The sequence below is a fragment of the Mixophyes fleayi genome, chromosome 4, assembly GCF_038048845.1.
Source record: "Mixophyes fleayi isolate aMixFle1 chromosome 4, aMixFle1.hap1, whole genome shotgun sequence".
Classification (NCBI taxonomy): Eukaryota; Metazoa; Chordata; class Amphibia; order Anura; family Limnodynastidae; genus Mixophyes; species Mixophyes fleayi.
The window spans coordinates 119,966,756-119,993,085 of NC_134405.1; the positions used below are offsets into that span (position 1 = coordinate 119,966,756).

General features: G+C 39.1%; 1 protein-coding gene across 7 annotated transcripts in view; it reads left to right on the top strand.

The window, feature by feature from the left end:
- The window catches only part of TJP1 (tight junction protein 1), a 356,728-nt gene that overhangs the window by 105,480 nt on the left and 224,918 nt on the right, over positions 1 to 26,330 (top strand). For all 7 annotated transcript variants that reach the window (XM_075208092.1, XM_075208093.1, XM_075208095.1 and 4 more), the window contains one exon: positions 4,261 to 4,393. In XM_075208092.1, coding sequence (XP_075064193.1) covers positions 4,261 to 4,393 — 133 coding nt within the window. The remainder of the gene's footprint in view (positions 1 to 4,260; positions 4,394 to 26,330) is intronic.

The window sequence follows — 26,330 nt, forward strand, 5'->3', positions numbered from 1 at the left end:
ATGATGATGATGACTTGGAGGAGGCAGCCAATGGGAACTTAGGAAGGGGAAGGAGGGTAGACCACGGATTCTGATCTGTGTTGCAGGGAACTGTGCCATTGAGGTAGCTGAGTGCGGCTCTGTATGGGATATGATGGCTGGTTTGGGCTGGACCAACCACCACCAAGTCTCCATAGAAAGTGTTGATCCCCATATACTAGCACAGGTGCCTCTCTGTTAAAAAAAGATTCAGAATTCCACACAAATAGAGCTAGAGGATAAAGTACTTCAAGGGGTATATTTATATATTTAATTATATTATTCTTTTTGTGTGTTTAGTTTCACTTTACCAAATTACAAGAGTAAAAAATGTTAAGTAATTAAAAAGTATTAGACCTTTTGAGCAACTTATCAACGATTACCCATACATAGTGTACTGCACTCATATTATCCACTATGCGCAATCGGATACCCTCAGTTTGATTTTTATCCCGTACTTGTGGCAAGCTAAAATTGCTTCATTGAAGCTATGTACATAAATGCATAATTGATTGACAGTAACCAGCGAAAAGCTGCACCATGAAGTCATAAGCATAAGTACTTTAGAGATAACCTCCCACCATGAGTCCTTCTGTATTATCCATAGACATCTCCATCATGCTGCTGGTCTCTTATAGCTGTAGCTATTTCAACTGATTGATTCTGTGTGGTTGAGAGTATGGGCATGGGAAGTTGTGCTTCCCTGTCAGGGGATCCTTTGAGCTGTGTAAGATACTATTGACGGGCAATTATGTCCAAACAGCAAGATTTAATAAAAAATAAACGCCCTGCTATGTTTTTGGCTGTCTGTGCGCAGATAGGATGAGTCACTAACGTATAATGCAGAGAAACCCACATTTTGTTGAGCCAAGCCTTGTTGTATTGACAACCGCCACTTCTCTTCTTCTCTTTGATGGAATATGCTAAAGCAAAATATTTACAATACCTGTTTAATTTTTTTTATATCATTATCATGCTAGCCTCACCCTCAATTATACCACAACCACTATTTAGTGCAGTCCCACCCATTATTTAGCATCCACTTTCACACTGCAATGCCAAAATGTGCATCGCATGCTGTAGTAGGCTCCACTTGTATGACAGGTATATCACTGGCAGTTTATATGTCTAGGATTGCTTCATTGTGTAAATGTTTCTTTAACAGTTTTGTCCACTTTTGAGCACTTACAATTCGTACACACACAGGCAGGTCATTGTACATGAAACCACCATAACACTGTACAGTGAAGTGGAAACTTCTCATTGTGCCTGTAGAGCTGAAAATCCATTTTTCCATTTCTTGTCCTGTTTCTGGTTCATGTACTTTATATTAAGAAGCATCAATTATTGGGGCCAACATAAATTCCAGTTTTGAAGTGTATGAATATGTTACATAATGGTGTGCTATCCTTTTAATATAGTGTATCAATATTTCAGGATGATTGGACTAATCTCTGTCACCATTGGTACGTTAGGGCTTGTACTCATACACATTGACAGGTCTAACAATGAGATAGTCATTGTTTTGATGTGTGCTGCAATTCATTACATCTTTAATTTGTGGAAAAATCATTTGTCACAGCTTTCATTAACATTAAGTACTGTCTAGACCTTCTGCTTTCAATAGACATTACTGTGTCAAATAAATCTGCTTACACTAAGTGATACTCAGCCTATTGCTTGTATACTAAGCTTTTGATATGTTATGCTTAACCCCTCATCTTCTTGAGACAACTTTCTGATAGAGAATATGGCAGGGGCAAACTTAAGATTTCTAGCGGGGGATTTCCGTGCCACACTGCCAGTAGGCATAACCATCATGCAAGGAGGCGTGGCTGTCATTTTATACAGTTCTAGGCTGCTCTCCAACTCTTCCAATCCCCTCCAAATACACAGGCAATGCTGTGTGCACCTTCATAAGCAGAGCAGTGTGAAGTGGGACATACCTCCCAACTGTCCCTATAGTCAGAACAAAGTACTAACTGAGTGTGTCAGTCTCTAAACTTTGGACTTGTCCATGTTTGGAAAAAGGACACCGCTCCACATCTGCTGCACCACTTTGCAAATCCCTACACTGGCTCCCTGTGTTGTCCAGAATCAAACTCAAATTACTCACCCTTACCGACAAAGCCCTCAACAACACTACCCCTGCATACATCTCAAATCTCATATCAAAATATTCTCCCTACCGCCCTCTTAGATCTACCCCTGACCTGCGCCTTGTCTCGTCTCCGCTGATCACCTCTCACTCCCGCCTACAAGACTTCTACAGTGCTGCTCACCACTAATGGAATTTCCTACAACTCTCAGTCCCACAGCCTTCAAATCTTTAGACACTCTTTGAAAACCCATCTCTGTTTTAGAGGTGACCTTATCTCCGATAACACTATTCACACTAATGCAGCCTCACAAATGTCCCAATCTCCACTCTGAGCCACATTTGCTCCTCTTGTTTCAGCTGTGCCCTCTTACACTTAGAATGTAAGCTCTCTAATGAGCAGGGTCCTTCATACCCTTAGTTTTCATGTCTTACGTTTATTTTGTCTACATTGTATGTCACTATAAACAATGCAAGACCACAAGCTATAAAGTGGCTAGTCCCGTGGGATGGGCTGGCCACCAGAAGCATTCCGCTCCCCAGGCAGGGAAAGATTTTCCAGGTATCAGGAAACCCCCGCTGGGTGCGCGCCTGTATGGGTAACCCTAAAATTGCTGTGTCTTGGATTTACTCTTATCACTGATGTCCCTGTCACAAGAACAGGTGATGTAAAGAAAGTCCGTGTCCAAGATGCAATTTGATGTATTTGGCAAAAACAACTTTAAGGAGTGGGTGGATGATAGCCCCACACACTTAGAGTGTTCCATTGACACAGTCATTGGGCACTGTATTGCCCATCGGTATATTTAAAAAGCAGAATGGGTAGTTATTTCCATGGCACTGTGAAATCTAGATCTAGCACACAGTTCAAGTGAATGAACTGTTTATATGTTACCACTATGCTCTTGGGATGAATACCGTTACAAAATGATGTCAAACAAGGCAATCTGGAAGCTGAAGGGATGGTGGGGGTCATAAAAATATTTTGGAGAACCACATCTTGCCAATAGACCTCCACTCGGACAATCCTGACAGTGTGCATAATAGTAATCATACATTGATAAAAGCAAAACCTGAAATATCATCATTTAATAAGTATCCATCCCTTGGTCAATATTTAGTTGTACCACTCTGACAGCTTTTACAAGTCAGTGATCTTTGGATAAGTGGCAGGTTCGCAAGTTGTTTTCCAGGATTAGTTTGAAAAATTCACTAATCAACTTCCCATGATTCTCACAAAATTGCCAGTTCCTGCTGCTGTAAAGCATCTAAACAAGACATGGTGCTACCACCATAGATGATTGTGGTAACGGTGTTACCTGGCTGCTGTGCAGTGTTTGATCTGTACACACCTCTTAGCATTCAGGCAGATAGGTTCCACATCAGAGCAGACTGTTTGCCTCATCTCTGCACTATCTTCTAGGCAGTGTTTTGCATACTCTTTGTGGATGAGAATATGTATATTGTTTTTTTTTTAGATTTTATATGCATATTGTTTTTAGCCAGAGTTTCTTCTTTGTAACCCTTCCATAAAGACCTTTGTGTGTGATGCCATGGAGGTTGCTGACCTATGTACATTATCTTCTATAGGAGCCACAGACTCCTGTAGCTCAATGTCACAGTTGGCCTCACATGTTACTTCTCTGATAACGCTTCTTCTTGTCTGGCAGCTAGGTTTAGGGGGTGACCTGATCTAGGCAGTGTGACACCCATTCCCCAATTACTGCCACTTCATTTGAATTTTTTTCTTTGTGAAAGTCTGCTCCATAATAAAAGACCTCACTGAATATTTACAATAGGTGATCCAATCATTTGTTACCCAGGTGGAGTCAGTGAGCTAAGTTTGTGTCTCTTGAGGTAATGTGTTGCACTTTTCAAATGTAATAATTCTTGTTTTTAAGTTTTATTCATTTGTGGAAGAGGTTGGAATATTTTTTTTTGATTTGTCTCAAAAGTGCTCAAATTACTCAATACTTTGCGGATTAGTGCAAACTTCAGTCTATTTTAAATTCTGCATATGCAGCAGCAGAATGGGAAAATGTGTTTAGGGCTGAATATGTTTTTTAAATTACTATGCAGGTATTGGTTGTACTATTGTCTGTAACATTCAGTGACATTAATTGAAAATCATTGTGTTTCCGCAGGGTCACCCCATCATCAGAGAACCCCAATGCAGCCGCTTCCAGTACTAGCCAAGGAAAGCCATCTCTACGGAGAATAAAAGGACGGATCCACAGAAGCAAAAGCCTGGATAGTGTGGATCTCTGCGAGTTCAATGTAAGTGCTCAGAATTTACTCTTGTATATCAAATTATGTTTCATGTGTTTCAGAGGTGTGGAGTCGAAGAAATAACTATCAAAATAATATAACATGGAATTTTGGCATTTACTTCACTAAGAATACATTTTATATTATGTATTGTTTTCTTATGATTCACTATCTTTATAGTATTGTGGCTAATCTGTTGAAAAAATACATGCAGGTGTCAAGTTAAAGTAGGATGTTTCCTTCTTGTTCTATGCATCCAAAAGATTGTGCAAGCTAAAAATGTGGCATTGATGTACTGTGCACGCTGGCAGCTATGCTTCGTGAATGCCAATCTCTTATATAGAGTCACAAAGCAAGTTGCTACACATCAGAACATAATGTAACAAGGTATGCAAAAACAAACACAAAGGTGGATTTGTGGCTGAAAAGATACTAAGAAACGCAAAAGGATGTCTAATAATTCAATATTCAGGGCACACTAGAAGATTCAGGCAGCAGGATAATGTAGACGTCTGAGAAGCCAGCATAGAGCGCAGACAGAACCACCATATGATCAGGAGAAACCTCTCTCCAGGAAGGCTGAACATAATGATCTAGCAGTGAGAGGAAGGCTTAGCTAGATGATATAGAGTCCTTGTTTACAGACCCAGATGCAAAGGTGTTGAAGGAGCATTAACTCCAGACCCACTGTAATGTACTTCAAGGTGAATGCTTCAGAAGGGATCACAGGTTTCTGACTGTTTATAATCTATAATATAAATGTCTAGTGGCGTGTGTTAGTCTGTCTGTGTGTGTGTGTGTGGAAAAAATAAAACCAAGCTGCAGCGCCACCTGCTGGGCGGAGTTATACACTGACCTACTAAATTCTTAGTGTGTGTGGAAAAAAAAATTCAGAAAGGGCTGAAATTTAGTATACTAAGATGTTTTTAATTTGTTAATTTAATTTGTTAATTGTTAAAAGTGTTTATAAAGATTTAAAAAATATATATATATATTTCTTGAAGGAGAAGTGACAGTTGGGAGTGGTTGGTGGTTGCCGGGGGTGACAGTGGGGAGTGGTTGGTGGTTGAGGCCTGGGCTATGGCCTAAATGCATGACAAGAACCTTTTTAACACCTTAAGTAGCTTGATTTAAATAGAATGCATGAGTATCATGCACGGGTTAACTTGTTATACATATATATTCAAGAGCACATATTTCAGCAAAAGTTTGCTTGGTGAAAAGGATCCAATCAGTCTATCATTCATACCTAGTGGACATATGGTTTGGAATGTAAACAGCCAATATATCTCAAGTGGGTTGTTTAACCTCTGCAATGCCAAATGCTAATAATTTTTGTAACAATAATAATAATAATAATAATAATAATAATAATATACTACTCCATCATGTTCACTGAGAAAATGTTTAGCAATAACATTGTAAGTGTCCCGTTCATTGAGATCTGTCCATTGCATATCTATAAGGAGAGATCTTACTTTTAGAAGTCTTTGATATGGAGACAGCAAGTGTCTGTTGTTCCAGATTGTGGTAGGAAAAACTGGCATATCAGACACAGAAATGATTTGCAGATAAACAGATTTTTGGCCCGATACATAGGTCATTGTTATTAATCATCATAGAACATTCTGCTAATGCTAGTAATTCAGTGACAAGAACAACTGGCTAACATGCTAATTATATGAGGAACCACAATCACCTTCACTAAAGCTTACTACACACTAGAATGTATTCCTTCCTAGACGCTTCTTGGTTAAAGTAGGATTAGAACTAGCATCTGTTTTATGTAATTACATACATCTTGCAGCCATACACATTTATGAAGTGTCTAATAAATAATGTATTCAGTTAATGTGAGGGCAATTTGTTGACATTCATTGATTTTAGTTGCTCTGTACAGGTTATTATGCATCTTTTAATGTGTCAGCAAGACTAAGCCTTCTCTTTATCAAGGTGGTTTTCCAGGACTCCCGATTGAATAAAAGCAGGTTGTTGTAGGTTTACGTTGGACAAATACAACCTGAAACTATGTTATGACCTGTGTTTTACTACTAGGAATGCATGTCTACAATTCATTGGGGCATATTCAATTAGCTTTCGGATTCGCGGTAACGCGCCGGAACAGCCGCAAAACGTAATACACGTTACTGCAATAACGTCGATTTTCGTTCGCAGCCCATAGGGTTGCGTACGAAAATCCGCGTTAAAGCGGTACCGTAATACCCGCAAGAACGTGCACTTTTCGCGGTAACGTGCGTTACCGGAATCCGAAAGCTAATTGAATATGCCCCATAGAATGTGAAATACAGAAAATAGCAAATACACTGAGCATTTGGATCTTATTCATGTAAAAGCAGTATTTTATTCCATATTCCAGTGTTGTAGCAATTTTGTTCCATGTGTCAAATTGTAAACAGCAGCCAAAGGTTGTTAATAAGTGAAATAAGAGTAATTTAATGGACAACCTTTTGTCTTTGTCTTGTTTTAGACAGGGTGGAATTTGTGTGGTATGTATCATCATCATCATCGGCTACTTATATAGTATATAATCACATTATAAACAATTAGCATACGGTTACTAGGCTTCTGTTAATGGATACTTGTACCTAGTATGAAGTAAATTATTTCTTCATTTAAAACAAATATACAAATTACCGTATATACTCGTGTATAAGCTGAGTTTTTCAGCATATTTTTCTATGGTCTCCGGTCCCTCTGCTCTTAACTTCTGCAGTGGAACATGCGTTCCACTGCGGGGGTAAGTAAAAGGCTGAAAAAATCTCTCTCTCTCTCTCTCTCTTTCATGCAGTATGTAGGCCATAGTAGGGAAAAGGATTTATTTCACAGGTTCGCCATTTGTGCCTCTCTGCTGTTGTTAAACAGCATGAAATGTTGTTAATAGCTGGAAGTAACTGCACCTGCATCTCTTTCTAACTAGACCCTGGGTACTGACAGAAAATAACCTGATTATGTGGCAGTAAATCATTCTGTAAGTGTCTCCTGGCCTTTGTTACTTCTGTCACCTGGATACAGATGCTGACCTTAGGCTGTGCATTTACCAGTAGCTGCTGCATTTCCCACCCTAGGCTTATACTCGAGTCAATAAGTTTTCCCATTTTTTTGTGGTAAAATTAGGTGCCTCGGCTTATATTCGGGTCGACTTATACTCGAGTATATACGGTACACGTTTCATTATTGTCAGACATGTTTGATAATACTTCATAATATATACTTAGGTATTCTTGCAAATTAAGGGATGCTGTAGATTTAGCTACAGAGGATTAAAACTCATAGTTGGATCCATAGTACACAACTTTTGCCATAACCCACAGGTTAATGTCAACAGAGTGACTGACAGACTAGAGGGCTCAAACAGCAGGAGAGATGGGCAGTAAACAGCATGGAGCAGATTGATAGGCACAATGCATGGAGATCAGGGGCAGTCACAAACAAACCAGTTCTGTAACAGAGACAGTAGACTAGAGGGTAGTTTGGACATGAGTTGGGTCAGATATGGAGATCAATCAGGAGCATCAACATTTTAAAGTATTGGTTAATTAACTAGCTTAAATGAGCAGGAAAACATACAAACTAATATTCTGGTCACTTAGGGAGTGAGGTCAGGAGAAAGTACGACTTACACATGATTATGTTTAAGAGCATGGCAGCTGCACATGTTCAGCTTTGGGAAATACAAAACTGCCAGCTTCTATGATATTGCAGGTGTGCTTACAAATGTTAAAAAATAAATTACATATACAAACAAACCAGTGTAATTATTATTTTTTTTTACACCTCCACTCATTCTGACCTGTCCCACCATGCACCCATTTCAACCAAAAACCAATTTGCCCTGTGAACTCAAATTATAGGAGGTCAGAACCCATATATCCCTATAACAACACTAGTCTCCCAGCGTAAGGATCTTGGCTTGGAACCACTAGTATTGAGGGGCAGGTCAATTAAGGACATGTTGTCAAAGTGGGCAAACCATTTAACATGTAAACATTTATCGCATGTTCACGTACCTGCAGGGGTTGAGCAGAATAAGCAGTGACTGCCTATAAAGCTGGGTACACACCTATGCAATCTTACTTCAGATGCAATTTATGTCATGATTTCACCAACGATTGTAAGTCCTGATGAGCATGCCCATTCATGTGTACGCATCTACATGATTTACCTTCAGATCTGTGATCTTCATCTCATCCATCTGCTGAAAAGATTGTGACTCTGTACACTCTACAGATATCTGCCTACACTGCTGGTCAAAGGTGGGTACAGACTTCCATTTTTGACCAACTTCGTTCCATTGTTGATCATGATTTTTAGGAAGTTGATAAAACTAAATCAACAGATGCGATGTGTTTTGGTATGATAAAACATGATTGTGGCTAATATCTGAGTACATGGTTGTGAGACTTGTGATTTCAACAATTGCATAGTTATGTACTCAGCTTAATACTCATTGCGAATCAATGACTAGAAAATATGCCTCCTGTTCCCATGCGGATGAGCATACCACATTCAGGTATATGAAATCTTTTTAAAATGTTTCCCTATCCAGGGGCAAACGCAGGATTTGTAGAGGGGGGTTTCCACACCACGCCGCCAGTGGGCGTGTCCAGCATGCATGAGGGCGTGGCTATAATTTTAGACAGTGCTTGGCTGCTCTCCAACTCTTCCCATCCCTATAATATATACATGGGCAATGCTGCGTGCACTACTGTTAGGTGCACGCAGCTCTCCCTCTTCAAGCAAAGCTGTGTGTGAAGCGGGAGCAGGGTCCAGCCACTTCAATTATACAGTGCCCCAGGCTTGGAGGGGTTTTTCCAGGCACTAGGAAACCCCCCCTCCCCTCGTTCTGCCTATGCTATCTGATATCTATTTTTTTCTCTTGCAATTTTTACAATAATCCTATCTAGAATACAGGGCAATACCTTCCAAGGTAAGATACCTGGCTGTAATTTGAGTAATGAAGGAATCAGTTTACCTTAGCACTCTGCTCATTATCTTATTAGGACTTTGTGAATAAATGTAGTGAAAACAGTTTTTCTACAATATACAAGTAATATATCGGATCCTGCTGTTTTTCTTTTCTATATACTGTTACATTGTAACATCCCCTAAAATAGCATGCATCACAAGTGCATGTAAAGGTTAGATTACATTGGATCTCTTGCTGCAAAGTATCACATTTGTGTTTTATGAAGACAGCGCTGCAGGGAGAAATCCATAATAAAAGAGTAAGCTAGGAAAGACAACAAGAGAGAAGGTAGAAGAAGACTCAGGACAGAAGGGAAGGAATAAAGAGAGATGATAATAGCAATCAAGGGTGATCGGGCAAAGACATGGTGGGGGGCTCCTTTTTATTATCTAAAGTCTATGACAAAATAATGGTAACATGTTAAATGGGTGTTATTGTCATGAATAGAAGAGAAGGCATATATGGAGGAAAGAGCGATGCACTCATTCTTCATATGTTCCTTTAGACGGCTGGTTTGCAATGCCCATTCTTCTTGATAGAGTGTCCGAAGAAGGATTCAGGGAGGTGCTCATTTGTTAGTGATATTAATGATTGCTTCAGCCCATTGAGGTTGAATCATCAGGCACCTCAGAGGAGCAGAGCTACGTTTTATGTAATACCTCAATGTAACATATGGCGCCGCTTTGTACCAAAAACAGGGCACAGGGTCTCTATGTGCATTAGTTGTCAAGAATCGGAGTCATTAGTAACAAAATTACATATTCATAATACAATATTTATTCTTTCCTAGGATTCATACAAAGGCATCATCTTTCAGCAACAATAACAACTACTGGTGTTAAAACATTGCCAGTTTGTTACTGCCATTGAAGACGCACCAGCGAAATGTCCTCAGCCAAAGGACATGCCTTAGCCAAAGAGTGAGATGAGAGAGAGATAGGAGGAACATTGGTAGAAACAGAAAAGAAATATAAATATAAGACAAACATAAGAGAAAGACATTAGAAAGGGATATACATACGTGTGTGCACTTTATAAAATGTGGTGGAATAGAGAAGAGAGAGACATTAAGAAGTGATAGGCAACATAAGGGGCAGGAAGATGCACAGTATGAGAACACAAGAGATTGGGATATAAGAGGTAATAATATTCATAATTGGAATTTAATTACACTGTATTCTTTATATTACAAATTTACGAAATGTATGAATGAGGAAAATGTTTGGAACCGCTGCTCCAGAAAATCCCTGTATTTAGTACAGGTAGTAAATATGATCCACTATAGATTTGTGCACAGTGGTCATGTCACTTCTTATTGCACAGTTTACCTGCTATAGGAGGCTGAAAATAGCAGTATTCCTGTTTCCTCCTCACTCAGATTAAGGTAATCACATCAGACATCTGACACCAAGAGAGCCTCCAGCTCTCTATCTCATTTACCACCAATCGCGTTCATTACAGAACAAATAATATCTTAGACATATGGCTGGAGGCTAAGGCAACATTCAAACATATGCTGCACATAATCTTTAACTATTTCGTTTTACTGTGTTGAAGGACGGCAGGACAGTGGCCTCTATGGAGTAATGGTATTCCATCATGCCGCTGCAGCTTGAGGATCTGTTGAGTTTTTATTTCTATTTCCCGTGCCGGGAATACTTTTGAAAATGATTGGTGGGGCTCACAATTTTGTTGTGCTTTTGCTCAGATGTATATGTCAGCTAATTAGTAAATGGATGTCAAAATTTTGTTGAAACTGCATTGAGACTGCCTGCCAACCTGGTGAATTATGTGGTACATAGATAACAGTGCCATACGCCAATAGAAGTACATTAATAAGTTTCTATTTGGCCAAGATGAATTTTAAAGGCGTAACTGGTTATGGAAGTAAATGAAGTAAAGGCAGTCTCATTGCCTTTGGGCTTGGTGGTGTATTTGGTGGCAGATGATGAACACTGACTCAATCTTGCTGCAATGCATTTCTGCAATTTGTACATGAATAAAACAAATGCCTATAAAATAAAAGAGAGACAAAAAGATTGATACTAGTGGATACCTTTTATGAGTCTATATTTTTTTTGTGGTTATGCCTGGATAAATGTCTTGTGCTATTTTAATTTGTCTTATGAGACATGACCTCATGTAACAGTAGCCTGTTAGAGGCTTCGCTAAATTGATTTTCTTTGCCAGAAACCTCTGTATTGTGCGCTATGATAGGTTAAGAGAGCTGAAGATGGTAGCCGACACGTCATTAATGTCACAGCTCTTCAAGGGAGTAGATGTTTTCCCACGGGCCAATCCTTGACCTAGCAGTCACAGATGGTTGATCAAGTATGGAATCCCTGACTAAGGTGTGCCCAAGCTCCTTCTACATGTATCCTGATGAAAGAAGCTCCGCTGCTTCGGGTAGTAGGCAGTGTAGCTGCATCTGAGTTTGAGAACAGGACATTTAGGGTTTGGTAGAGGCTTGGTTGATGGTAGTATCTGAGGTCATTTATTCCCAGTATTGCGCCTGGGAGAGAGAGAAAGTTGCAGTATATGAGAGGCATAGTTGGAGGTAATTTGGAGATTAAAGGCATTTAAAAACTTTGCACCACACTTAATGCAAGATCATGACAGCAACATGGCTGGGTAGGAAGGCATTTCAAACATAGTAAGACTAAAATAAGGCTTAGGTGAGTCATTGAGCCTTAAAAAGAACCCGGTATATCATTTCTAGAATCACAGACATATAAATGTGATTGAAATAACTGTTAAAAATATGGCTTATTTGATTTGTTATGGTAGAAACAATGGGCCTGATTTATTAAGAAAAGTAAAGCAATAAAATGAGTAACTTTACACCTTGGCAAAACCATGTTGTATTGGAGGGGGAGGTAAATTTAAAATGTGATGGCAGATTGGGATAAGGCATGTCCTAGATCAACTTTAAATTTCAGTGTGCAAATAAAGCTATCAAGTATCTGTGTGCTACATGAAAAAATAGCCAGTATTTAACTTATGTGCAAAATAATAAACTAATTTGCATCCCTTGCATTGTAACATGGTTCTGTCCAGGAGAAAACGTACACGTTTTTTTGCATTACTTTCCTTAATGAATCAGACTCAATGCATCTAGAGCCAGACCCATTTACTTACCTTTTAATAATAATAAAAAGAAAATCGCCAGTGGGTATGGACCCTTCCTAGGGTGCATGCCTCTGTGTATGGCTATGTGCCTGGGTGGGTCGGTCTTACTTGACATGTGACCTGACTCACTGGAATCTCCTGTTTAGTTCTTGCAGTCTGTGTAATAGGGGCTCATCCATAGTCTCAGTGACTGTTATTGGTTCAAGTGCTGTATCCTGGGTGCTGATTATTTGCTATTTTATGTGAACATCCTGAAACCTTTAACTTCATTGAACTCTGCCAACCCTGATATTTGCTTCATTCCTGTTCATTGTCCCTTGCTGTCTGCCCTGACCACAGTGCCTGTTTTGACCTTGGTATTTTGCCTGCTGATTTTGTACTATGATACTTGTCCTGATAATCTAACTCTGGTTTAGTATTAGACCTTTCTTAGTCTGTTGACCCTACAGTATGTGACCTTGTCTCCTTCTCCATTTGTTTATCCTATAACCATGACTGGTAAATAAATACCTGAATCTCTATGCAAATGTCTTGGCTGCAACAAAGTACTACTGAGTATATTCACCTTTAAGGGGAAATGTTTTGTTATATTTGAAGAGCAGAAGTAGCCTGTTTTTTGATGTTTACAGAAAGGATTCAGAATAGGCAGTCAGTAATTACAATTACACAGAATAGGCTTCAGTTTCAAAGGTACAGTCCTGGCCAAAAATATTCTCACCCTTGTATTTGTTTCAAATAACTCACTATTTCCACTATTTCCTCTAAACATAAGCTTAAACTAACAACAGTATTTGGCCTCGTTAATTATTTCTCTGTTAATATACAGAACATGTGTCTTTGATTCTGAACTTAACGATGTATATTCTTTACAATTAGAAAACATAATGCCATTGACAACAGTATTAACATCCTAGACTTAATATTTGGTAGCACGGCCTTTGGTCAAAGTAACTGCAATCAAACACTTCTTATAGCCATGAATGACCTTCCTGCACCTCTCTACTGACAGTTTGGTCCACTCTTCTTCTGTAATCTGCTCCAGTTCTCCCAGATTGGAAGGATGCCTGCTGACAACTGATTTAGATCTGGCTTCATTGCCGCCCACTTCAGAACAGTTCAGCATCTTGTCTTGAACCATTCCTGGGTGTTTCCTGAAGTCTGTTTTGGGTCGTTGTCCTGCTGAACAGTAACATAGACTCAGCTTTCTAACACTGGGTACTACATTCACTACAAAGTGGCCTGGTAATCTCCAGATGTTATGCTGCATGCACACGGTCAAGACATCCAGTGCCAGATGTACTACAGTAGCCCCAAAACATTACTAAACCTCCTCCATGTTTGACTGTAGGGAGTGTTATTTTCATTTTGTTTTCTGTAAACATAGGGGTGATTTGTTTTACCAAAAAGCTCCCATTTGTTCTCACCTGTCTATTGGACCTTCTACCATAAACAATTTGGCTTGTTCAGTTGTGTTTTGGCAGACTGTCTATCTATCAGCAGTGGGGCCCTTCTGGGCCTCCCACAATACCATCCCCTTTCATTGAGTTGATGACAGATGGTGTCAATTGAAACTGTTGTATAGTGTTTGAAGCTCAGCTTCTTATCCTTTATTTATAGGGTGCCACAAAGGGTCCTCAGCGCTGTACAGAGAGCATACAACATAACAGTACAAAGCATTACAGGACAATACAATAAACACTCAATTCACAACACAGCTATGAAAAGCCATAAAGGGCAATAAGGTTCAAGGGGTGTACCAAAACCACCATAACTAGAAAAGGGAGGGAGGAAAGGTGGGAGAATGAATTTGAGCAAGCTGAACATGTGTCCAGAAGCATGGGTGCAGCTAACAGGATCAAAGCCAGTCAATGAGGTGCGAAGAGACCAAGAGCATGGAGGTCAATGAGGAGGTGCGAAAATGATCAGGCATGCAAAAGGTAAATATAACAAGAGGAGTACAGGAGAGAAGAGGCCCCGCTCGTGGGAGCTTACAATCTAAAAGGGGAATAGACAATCATATGGGTAAGTAAGTTTAAGGGGAACTAGAATGCGAATGAAAGGTACATAAACAAGAGGGTGTGACACAAAGAGGAGAGGATGAATGAAGGTGAGGTATACTTCATGTTTGTGAATAAGAACATGAAGAGGAGAGATAGAGGGTAGGGGAGTGGTTAACCAGTTGGATGGTAGGCTTTAATGAACAGGTGGGTTTTAAAGTAGTTTGAATCTGTCTGATAGTTGATTGAGGTGATTTCTCCGCCATTCCAACAATCCTTTGATCAAGATTTCTTTCCACGGAGGTTGGCCTACAGTACCGTACGATGGAAACAGGAACATCAAGGTTTCTGATTGATTTGTAACCTTGAGATTGTCCATGCTTGGCGACAATGTTCTGCCTGATCTACTCAGACAATTAGCTGGCTTTCTTTCTTTCTCCATGATTATTACAGTACAAACAGTGACACAAAACAGGGGAATGAGTCCCTTTCTCTATTCAAGCTTGTTTAATGAGTGATTTTTATATTGCACTCACCTACTACTCACAACAAGTGAGTTCAGTTCCAAAGTGAAGGAAAATCACCTACTTCAAATCTAATGGTTTCTCACTACTTCTAAAAGGTGTCAATAATTTTGTTAATACAAATGAGTAACATACAGATCAACAGTTTATTGCGTGTACATTTTGGGTCTTTAATGAAATAATGGAGGAGAACATATCTGATATAATCTACAGGAACCAGTCAGTTTTTCCTATACCAGATCTCTAAAAGCTGATGATTAATTAGTTGCTATGGGTTAGCACATCACTGCTTTGAGTCATGTTGATAAGTAATCCCAGTTGTGTTACAGCCTGTCTTCAATATGATGGTTCCTTGAGTAAATTGGAAAACTGCTATGTGCGTCTTCCATTTCATCTTAGTTGATAGCCTTTTCTATTTACACAGTCCTATCACGTGCACAGGGAGGTCTTTGTTGTATATTCGATATAGTAAAAATGAATTGAAGCATATCCTGTAAGGAAGCATGTAAGGGTGAGTTTGCTTTCAATTTGTACAAAAAAAAAAGGCAAAACATGAATCACACAAATAACCAATCTTTGATGTGACTCATTATAAGTAATTCATTCATTACAAATCAGCAAAATTAGGACACTTTGCGCTTAGGATTCAAACACAGCAATGCAGAGACTCATTATACATGAAACAGTGGCAGTCTTATCTATCACAGGCAGCTTTCAACCTAATGGTGTCTGTGGCATGAGCAGTGTGTACTTTTGAAATGATTTAATAATATCCCTTTAATCTTCAACTAAATTGCTGCTGTTTTATTGAAAGCTGTATTACACAATGCGCTTGTGTGCTATTGTAAAGCAGGAGAACCATGTATAAATTAATCTGGGTTGTTTTTCATTCTGTCATTTGCAAAGCCACAGAAAACCCCCCAAAGAAATTAGTTTGAACTAAATCATGCAATGAATTAAAAATGTTTACTGTGGCTGATGCCTAGCTTCGATAGGAAAGCATGGATTAGAAGTAAATAAATATGCTTTCATAGAAATAGGTTCTTTGTTGTGGCTGTACTTATTTTAAGCACAGATTATGCCATTCAAAGATTAGAAGCTGTTCAATATAAAGATACAACACGCTTCTTTTTATTATAGCTGGTATTGTTGCTTAAAATAGGTTTGTCAAAATTAGCTTGGGTCACTAGGAAGACAAGTGAGAAATAATACTGTAATTTGCGATATGGCAAACAAACAATGTATCAAGATTTATTCCAAGAATCCAAATCTCAAATTAATTTTTTAACTGGCATACAATAGGAAAAAGAACAATGTGTTTCTTGCAGGAGGTAGACTGTACAGACTGGGAATTAAATAAGGCGAGTTAAAGTGGTTGAAAAATTTTAAATGAGAGTTCTGTGTGAGATGGGAGATGGACAAAGAAAGCTATTATTGAATTATATCCTTCAGGTATATGATCAAAAGCATCAACAGTAATGAGTAAACATGGTAAATATAACCCTGATGCTGCCAATATGTTATCCCTACAGTAATCATTGATTCATTTTAGGAATGCAACATAGCAAACCATTATATGACAAACTAGTAAGAAAGAAATCTAGCGTAGAACTAGTCAGTATTTTGCAGAATTTTGTAACTTGCAGTGTCTTAACTTTTACTTTCTAATTTACTCTATTAATTTAAAAGTGAGGAGAGGACTCACACAAGTCTCCAATAGTTATACAATGTTAAACCAGCCTACAGGAAAGCATGTGGTCTTGTTTCAATGTAAGACAATTGTGTGTACACTGTGATTAAGTTGTTGACAGTTTATGAAACACTAAAACAATTCATGTGTGAAATCAGTTATGTAGTTTAAACTAATAGGGAAAGTAGAACTTGTATCTGGAATTGGTAGTATTTGGAGTTTTTGTATTTTAGAATTTGAACTTTGGGACTATGGGGCATATTTAACAAATCACGGTAGTGCACTATTGTGCACTTACCGTTGAATTAAAGTCCCGATGTGCCCTCCGCAAATTTATTAAAGGTGCATCGCAGCAGATATCATGGATATCTGCTGCTTTGCACTCCTGGTCGTTTTTGCGAGCAGTCACCATTCAACAGAATGGTGACTGCTCCTGGCCGCAATCTAACAAGTCCCGAAAAATGTTTTTTTTCGGGAACTTGTCATGTTAATGTATGCCGGCGTACATCATCCTAATTGAACAAATCCACTGCTGTCAGCTCTGCTCCGACGAGCAGAGCTGGACAGCGCATGTGTGGAGGGATCACATGATCCCTCCCTGTCACTCAGCGCGCTCTTTCTGCAACGATAGTTGCAGAGACAGAGTGGGGACTTTGTGCGCATGTGCACTGCACATGCGCAATTGAAGGAAGAAGAGGAGATCCCGAGACAGCGTGTCCGAAGAGGGAGGTAAGTGTGATTTTTTCTATCACAGAAACAGCAGTTTTTCGGAACTGCTGTTTCTGTGTTCCCTTTTTAATAAATGTGAGAAATAGTTCAATCCTTATTCTTGCGATAAGGATTGATAACTTTTTCTCACTTTTGCCGAATAATGATAAATGTGCCCCTATATGTGTTTGTTATTGTATCTTTTGGATAAAGGGATAATTGTGTAGTTAGTTGTTTGTTGACTTTCTAGGCACATATTTCAAACATGGAAGAAATTTGCACTGTGGTCCTGTGTTTAACTATTTTTACTAGTTAAATGTTTGGAGATTAAGAAAGACTGAGTAGATTTGGATTTTCAGGTAGATCTCAGGATTTGTGGACAATATCTTTTTCCCTGTATTATTGCTGTTTGTGGAATTTGTTCTATATTTAATAATTACTGACAGCTTTATACATTAAATTGAAAAATATCATAAATTCAGTTCTGAAATAGAATATTTTTTACATTGTTTTAAATAAATTTATGATTGCTGTGGAAGCCTTTACATGTGAAAGCTTCTCATAGTCAGACTGTTTATAAAGTTCCCAGTGGAACTCATTGTTTGTGCGCTCTGTCTGCTTTTCCCTGCGTTCCAGGAGCAGAATCAAGTGCCACAATCCTACTCTGTACAACAGGAGGTGCATGGCCCATTAAGAGCTCTGACTTATGGTAATTTGTGCTGACCTAAGATCAGCCCTATTTCATCAGCCCAACTATTTAAACCTGCTCTGTGCACTGGCCTGTACCAGAGTATTAGGCTCCAACCTTTACTCCAGCGTTCCTGTTCATATTGTGGCTGATTCCTATGAATTCTGACATGGACTCTTCCTGACTTCCCTTCTGTCATTTGGTACTTGTGCTGACACTTCTTCCGTTTGCTGATTTGGCACTCTGCAGTCCATTTGTGTATCAGTCCCAGCTACGTTGACCAGACTCTACTTTCTGTTGTTACCAGCTCGTCACACCTGGAGTCAGTGCAGAGGGCTGCGACCTGCTAACCTACCAGCAGCGAAGCCCAAACCTCCTAGCGAGGGTCCCTGGTGAAAAATGGGGGTTCGTTAGACTCTGTGCCTTTGTTACGGCCAGCGCTGATTCATGTTGGGGAAAGAGAATCCACTGTATCTGCTGGAATCATGACAGATATCCAGATTTGACATAGACTTTTTTTAACTGTATAGTTGACACTATAGTTCTCTGCAAGTTCTCTGTATAATGAAAGTTTTATGAATAGTTGTGTGGTTACATAGAAATCTATGTTAGTAAGAAACAATATGGAGCCTGCTTATGTTTCTATTTCAGAGGAACAATTTATTATCCTTCAAACGCTGACTCAAAACTCACCTTTTCAAACTTGCCTACCCTACGATCTCCTGACCATCTTATCCATCACCTCCTCTGCTTTCACACATCATATCCATTTTCTCCCAGTTGGTCCTACTGTCTATCACCACCCCTCCCTCTAGAATGTAAGCTCTTGCGGGCAGGGTCCTCACTACCTATTGTCCAACGTCTGTCCACTATGTAGGTCCCTTGTACATCCTGTCACATCTTTTTGCTGCACTCTGTGTGATTCACCATAGCACTACTCACACTCATCTGTGCTACTTATATGTATTACCTCATCTATTTGTTACATGTTTCTGTATCCGGTGCTACGGAGTCTGTGGCGCCTTATAAATAAATTATGTTTCTATTTCAGAGGAACAATTTATCATCCTTCAAACGCTGACTCAAAACTCACCTTTTCAAACTTGCCTACCCTACGATCTCCTGACCATCTTATCCATCACCTCCTCTGCTTTCACACATCATATCCATTTTCTCCCAGTTGGTCCTACTGTCTATCACCACCCCTCCCTCTAGAATGTAAGCTCTTGCGGGCAGGGTCCTCACTACCTATTGTCCAACGTCTGTCCACTATGTAGGTCCCTTGTACATCCTGTCACATCTTTTTGCTGCACTCTGTGTGATTCACCATAGCACTACTCACACTCATCTGTGCTACTTATATGTATTACCTCATCTATTTGTTACATGTTTCTGTATCCGGTGCTACGGAGTCTGTGGCGCCTTATAAATAAATTATGTTTCTATTTCAGAGGAACAATTTATCATCCTTCAAACGCTGACTCAAAACTCACCTTTTCAAACTTGCCTACCCTACGATCTCCTGACCATCTTATCCATCACCTCCTCTGCTTTCACACATCATATCCATTTTCTCCCAGTTGGTCCTACTGTCTATCACCACCCCTCCCTCTAGAATGTAAGCTCTTGCGGGCAGGGTCCTCACTACCTATTGTCCAACGTCTGTCCACTATGTAGGTCCCTTGTACATCCTGTCACATCTTTTTGCTGCACTCTGTGTGATTCACCATAGCACTACTCACACTCATCTGTGCTACTTATATGTATTACCTCATCTATTTGTTACATGTTTCTGTATCCGGTGCTACGGAGTCTGTGGCGCCTTATAAATAAATTATGTTTCTATTTCAGAGGAACAATTTATCATCCTTCAAACGCTGACTCAAAACTCACCTTTTCAAACTTGCCTACCCTACGATCTCCTGACCATCTTATCCATCACCTCCTCTGCTTTCACACATCATATCCATTTTCTCCCAGTTGGTCCTACTGTCTATCACCACCCCTCCCTCTAGAATGTAAGCTCTTGCGGGCAGGGTCCTCACTACCTATTGTCCAACGTCTGTCCACTATGTAGGTCCCTTGTACATCCTGTCACATCTTTTTGCTGCACTCTGTGTGAGTCACCATAGCACTACTCGCACTCATCTGTGCTACTTATATGTATTACCTCATCTATTTGTTACTTGTTTCTGTATCCGGTGCTACGGAATCTGTGGCGCCTTATAAATAAATTATAATAATAATAATTATGATTACACATCTCTGTAAAGAAATCATACCTCACAATGTTCACTATTAGAAAAGCAGAACAAATTTGTAATGTCTGCTACTATTACAAGTAGTTCAGAGAGTGATGAACATCACCATTAGCAGCCACCTTTCACATAGAACTACATATGTTCACTGGTTTGCCCCCAGGTTTTGAGCATGAAACTATAACTATTGTCCAGGCAAGTCTGATTGGTCAGTGTAGTATATCATTATCAGGTGAAAGAAATGTCAAAAACAGGTTGGAGTATCAATAGCACATAGCAGAGCAGTCAACTTACCTAAATCCACAGGAATTCACAGCTGTAGCAGAACTCTAGAACTCTAAACATATAGCAATTAAATAATAGTAATCATTTTATGAAATAAAGACCATGTTTGACTGTACCTTATGTTATAATAATGGATTATGCATACAGAATTAAATGTCTTTATTTTGCTTTAATTAAGGGGTAATAACAAAGCAATAATATTAAAGCCAAATTGAGAAATATTTATTTTCACATATAAATGTTTCAATCATTCAAATGTTTGTTAGCATCTGCTTTGTTTTCACCTCCTTGTACACCTGTCGCTTAGTTTGTTCTTATACAACAAGTGTAATTACTGCAGGGTTATGATTAAACATGGCCTGGCAGAGGTGTCTGAGAAACTGTTTACAAAGATTCCTCTGTTGGGCTCATTTGTTTTAATACAGTGCCAAGCAAGTGAGAAAGACATTAAAATAACTCATGCACAGGTGGAGGACAGATGTGAACGTGTTTTGAGATGTACTGAAAGAAACGGCACCACTTTAAAAATAAAAACAAAATGTGAGAAATTCTGTAGAAATCTTCTCACTTTTAGTGGGAAATTTGAAGACGTGTGGGACATCTTGCTGTTAACTCCAAAGTATTTCCCATTAGGCATTATTTATGGGTAGATTAGATTTAGAGCAGGCAGTGCAAGTCTTTTTTGCATGTTTGTTGCTGCACAATGTGGATGGTCTGTAGGTGTACCTAGGTAAGCAGAAGAACAGAATGGAGGCTTTAAAAGACTGATGTATAACGGAGCTAAAGTGGAGATGAATGGGCAAACCCTTAATTTGAGTGGGGGAGTTGTCGAGTACAGGACATAAATGACACATAGCTCCTTTGTCCTCTTGAATTGTTTTATTATAATATGAAGGTGTAACAGATTCTGGATACTTCTACTACTAATCTTGATTAGCGCTGGCTTACCTGAGGTGCGGAGTCTAACGATCTCCCCGGTGTTCACCAAGAACCGCCGCAAGGCGGGGTGGGCTTCGCTGCCAGGAGTCGCAGGTCGCGGTCCTCAGGTTCGCCCCAAGATGTAGTACAGCGGAGTGGAGCGGAGGTAGCGGAGTCAGACAAGCCGGTTTGGTACACAGGAATGGAGTCAGGCAGAATCAGAAGGCAACTCGGAGTCAACAAGCCAGGTTCGGTACACGGGTCACAAGAACAGTAGAATGGTCAGCAAGCCGGGTCGGTACACAGGGATAGGAGAGCCAGGGTAGTCAAACAGGCAGAGATCAGCACACAGGAAGACACTGGAGACAGGAAGACACAGCAATCCACGAAGTACAGGAGCCAGGAACAGGTAAGTGTTGCTCTGACACTCAGCGAGTGTCAGAGTGTGGTTTTTATGCTGACGGGGATTCAAAATCCCCGCCTCTGGGTTGCGGTCATGTGACCGCCGAACCCGGAAGTGCGGCATCCGGACGGAGTGGCGGGGATCAGGTAAGTCCGTTACAAAAGGTAAGCACTTAAGCAAATACTCTTTTAATGAGGTGGATGGGCCCTAGGGACATGGTAGGCAGTGGTTAGACAGTATTTTGCACCTGTGTGTATTGCTTACATTCCAAACATCCAAAGATACAGCAATCTCTGGCAAAGTTTTGGCCTCATTGGCATGATTGTATGATGTAGATACTGATGTTCCATAGGAGCCATGCAGTGTATGCATTCTTATGGCTTTTCATGTTTTGCCATCAGAGACATGAAGGTTATGTCTTAGTGTAGTTATTTGTCTTTTTCATGCTAGAGAGAAAAGTTAGGAGTGGAACCATTCACTAGTTCATTGGCGTGTTCTGTACCAGGACCTGTCTGATATCACTGGTAAAATCTATAGTCCATTCATGGGAAAAGGTGTTTGGGTTAAATTAGCCACTTTTAGAAGCTATTGAAGCTTATTCATAAAAATGTATAGAATAAACCCCAAAAGAACAACAATGGGAAAGAATAGCATAATACTCGTTCATTTAATAATTGGGTAGCAAGATGTAATATATCTGATTTCTATTATTATTTTTGTGGTAGAAACACATATAAGCTTTTTATTGGGCAAATACAGAAAGAACAGACTTTTGGAGTTTGATGCTATAATTTTCATATAATACTATGTTTAGTTTAGTGTCAATGAAATTACTTTTTATTTGATCCAATGTAAAGATTATTGGCAGAACCGTTTGGGTGTCTGTAAAAGGTGTCAGCAGTGTTGGATATGGATATTAGGCCACAGACGTTTAAACTTAACTAAGGTGTTGGTTTATTGAAGAAGTTGTAACAAACAGTAGTGCAGATACTCACAGGGTTAATGGTTCTGCAGTAATCAGGTAGTGAAACAGTCTTATGCAGGTTATATATACTGAGCAGTATCCTTCATATACATATATGTATGCAGGGTATATGTCACACTTCTGGTATTACAAACAGAACCCAATAGCCAGGTAGTTCTGTAGTAAACAGAATTTATTTTGATATAGAAATAAATCTTAAATGTCCAGCAAGCAAGTCCAAAGTATCAACAAGATAAATATCTTGTAGAGATATCAAGTAATTGTATTCCAAATCACAAGGGAGCAAGGTTCTGTGGAAGCATCTGGTTCAGACACAAACACAATACTCGAGCAAAGGCTGCATAACAGGAAGTGCCTTTTCTAGGCCCAAACAGGAAATGAGATCCAAGATGGAATCTTCCTGAGACAGTTCTGGACATCTTGGATAAGGGCTATTGTAAGGGCAAGTTCATATCAGAATTCCAAGATGGAAACTTCATGAGGCAATCACGGCCATCTTGAATGAGGGCAAATCTTATGGCAACAACATAACAGTATAAGTGTTTGGTATACTGCACCTCCGTGCAGAAACTTTATGGGTAGGCTCTGTTTATATAATGGCCCCAGGTCACTTGTATGATGCCTCCGAGCACACATAGACATCCGCAGATACTAATAACTGTGTGTTCTCTATAATGGCCCCAGGTCACTTGTATGATGCCTCTGAGCACACATACACATCCACAGCTACTAATGACTGTGTCTTCTCTCCATATACATTGGAAGAAGCCCGAATTTCCTGTCCGCGTATGTGCAGTTGCATCATGCGACTGTCCGGTCACTGCCCCACTTCCTGTCCCACTTGACCAGCTGGGAAACACAGGTGAGGTAGTGTAGTAGAGACACCATACTAACAAAGATTGTTCTGACAATTCCTCTAAGATAATTTCAATGTAATGTATGCGGGATGCTGTTCTTCTGGTTATAAACAATGTCTTGATGTTGCCATAAATGCTCTCCATCTCTTATGGGGAGAGGTTTCAACCTCTGCTTTCTACGGATACCATACTTTACTTAATTATTTACTTAAATTACTTAAATTGTACTAGTGGTTTGCACACAGATGTGGTCACGTAGCCAGTTTGCTAATGACTGGAGATGTTGGCCTCCAACTTGTAAGTAAATTATGCCATTTAACTACATGACAATAATACATAGAAGGGCTCATCCCACTTCCTGGTCTGTTGGTGACACCATGCATGTATATATGGGGAGCATTGATTAACTAGGTTTTCAATTCTACCCTATAAACTCCACTACAGCACATTTCCATCAGGAGATATATTCCATCAATGTCGGGCAATATTCATAGACAAGACTTCCCTGTCTCCCAACGTCAGTCTACGTAATCATAGTTGGGATAAATGTTGCATTTTTCCACTGCTTCATCTCTTTATGTCCTGTCTCCTCCCCCCAGAGAGTACATAGATGACTTGTAGAAGTCTATATCCCAGAGGTGATCCACTGTGCTATTAAAAACAAGTCAGGCTATTTATTTTCATAGAGTTACAGATTGATCTGGATTTAAAAGCTAAATGGGATTATATCATACTTCTACAGGCCTACATAGACTACCCTCCCCCCCCCCCCACACACAATATAAACAAAGGCAAGGGAGACTTTATGGACTAAGCAAATATATCCAATAGATGTCCAGTTTTATTCTAGTAAATTAGGAACCCTATTTGGTCCACATAGAACAGAGACTCAGTCATGGGTTCTGGCTGACGTTCTGTGACATGCAGTGCACAAGTTGAGTGTATAGATAGCTGAGGCTCAGTGACACATATACACCCAATTTGGGACTACAAGCAGTCTCCAGTAAGATGATGATGCTTCACACAGTTTAGTTCTAATAATTTCCTCCAGCTCTTTTCCCATGACCTTTAAATAAAAGCACTTTCTAACTTGGAATCTTTATCAGATTATTTATACCATGCCAGACATATTTTTCTGTTACAGCATTAGAGAAGCGTTAACAACTATTTAAAACTCCTTAGAGGGACAGTACTGATAACTGACACTGCTGAATTTCAGTGATAGAATTATAACTAAGAACATTTAGTCTCTTACAATTTATCGCTTTTGGAAATATACTTTCAATGTAAATAATCTGTATTATTATAATGAGCTATATTTTTTTTCCACTTTCTTCTGTTTCTTGAAATTGGGTTAGTTTATGAGATTAAAAGTTTGTATAATCACATTGACATTTAAGCACAGCCTAAAGTAGTGTAAAGTGATTTGCTTTTTAATGCAAATAAAAAGTTGTATACTATTTTACCTTTTATGTGATTTTATACTTATTCTTTATTCATTGGTTGATGTCTTTTAGATCCTCATTTCATCAGGTCTTCTCAGTAAACATCTCAGTGTGTCTTATTTTTATTAGTTCAGTGGCTGTTATGACACTGATTAGTCAATGCTGAGAAAATGTTTGAGTATTCCAGTATCCTATTTGGCTACAGTGATGGGAAACTTGCATTCTTTATAGAATTAAACCATTCCCATAGATCCAGATTATATGCTGCAAAAAAATGCTCATGTCGTGTATAAACTTGAAATTTAATTTATGTAACCGTGAACTATGTAGCATTGTGTAACCGTAAACTATGTTTCATTCAGTAATAATTTTCCAATATTTAAAATGTGCTTTGGGAATGTTCATTAAATTTGCTAAAGAATTTGATTGAAAAAGCTGTTTGACTCGTTCCTATCACAGTTCAAGCCTGTTGCTATGCAAATATTATATTTGTCCTGTAGAGGGCAGCATTATGATTTGAATAGTATTAGTTTGTGATAAATGACAGATTGATTTTTGTTTTTATCTCAGCAAGTATGTAAATGTAATATATGATTTGTAGTAGGTAGATATTCCAATTATAAAAAGAAAGATAAATTAGGGTTTTCATGTGTTCAAGATGATAAGACTATCCCAACTATACAACACTGGTAAACTTTACAGAGTGTGTTAATAAGTTTTCTGTTATAACAAGTATTGGACCATGCTTTTTAACCCACAAGATACAGGGCTGAATGTGATGAATCTAGTTTGAGGACAAGTACATCACTTCTGCATAGGTTAATAACTATTATCATCATACCACGCTAAATTAGGCCTGTACAAATCTGTACAAAAATTAGGAGCATGGGCCAATTGTTAGGAGACATCATTTTGAAATGTACAATGCTCAATCTGTGTACTAAACATTTGGAATGTGGCTATGCACATTAGCAGGTGTGGTTTGGAAAGAACTTCCTTTGCACATCATATTAACATCACAGATCATGCTTAAAAAGAACAACTGGTAATTTATTACAACCCAAATGACAAG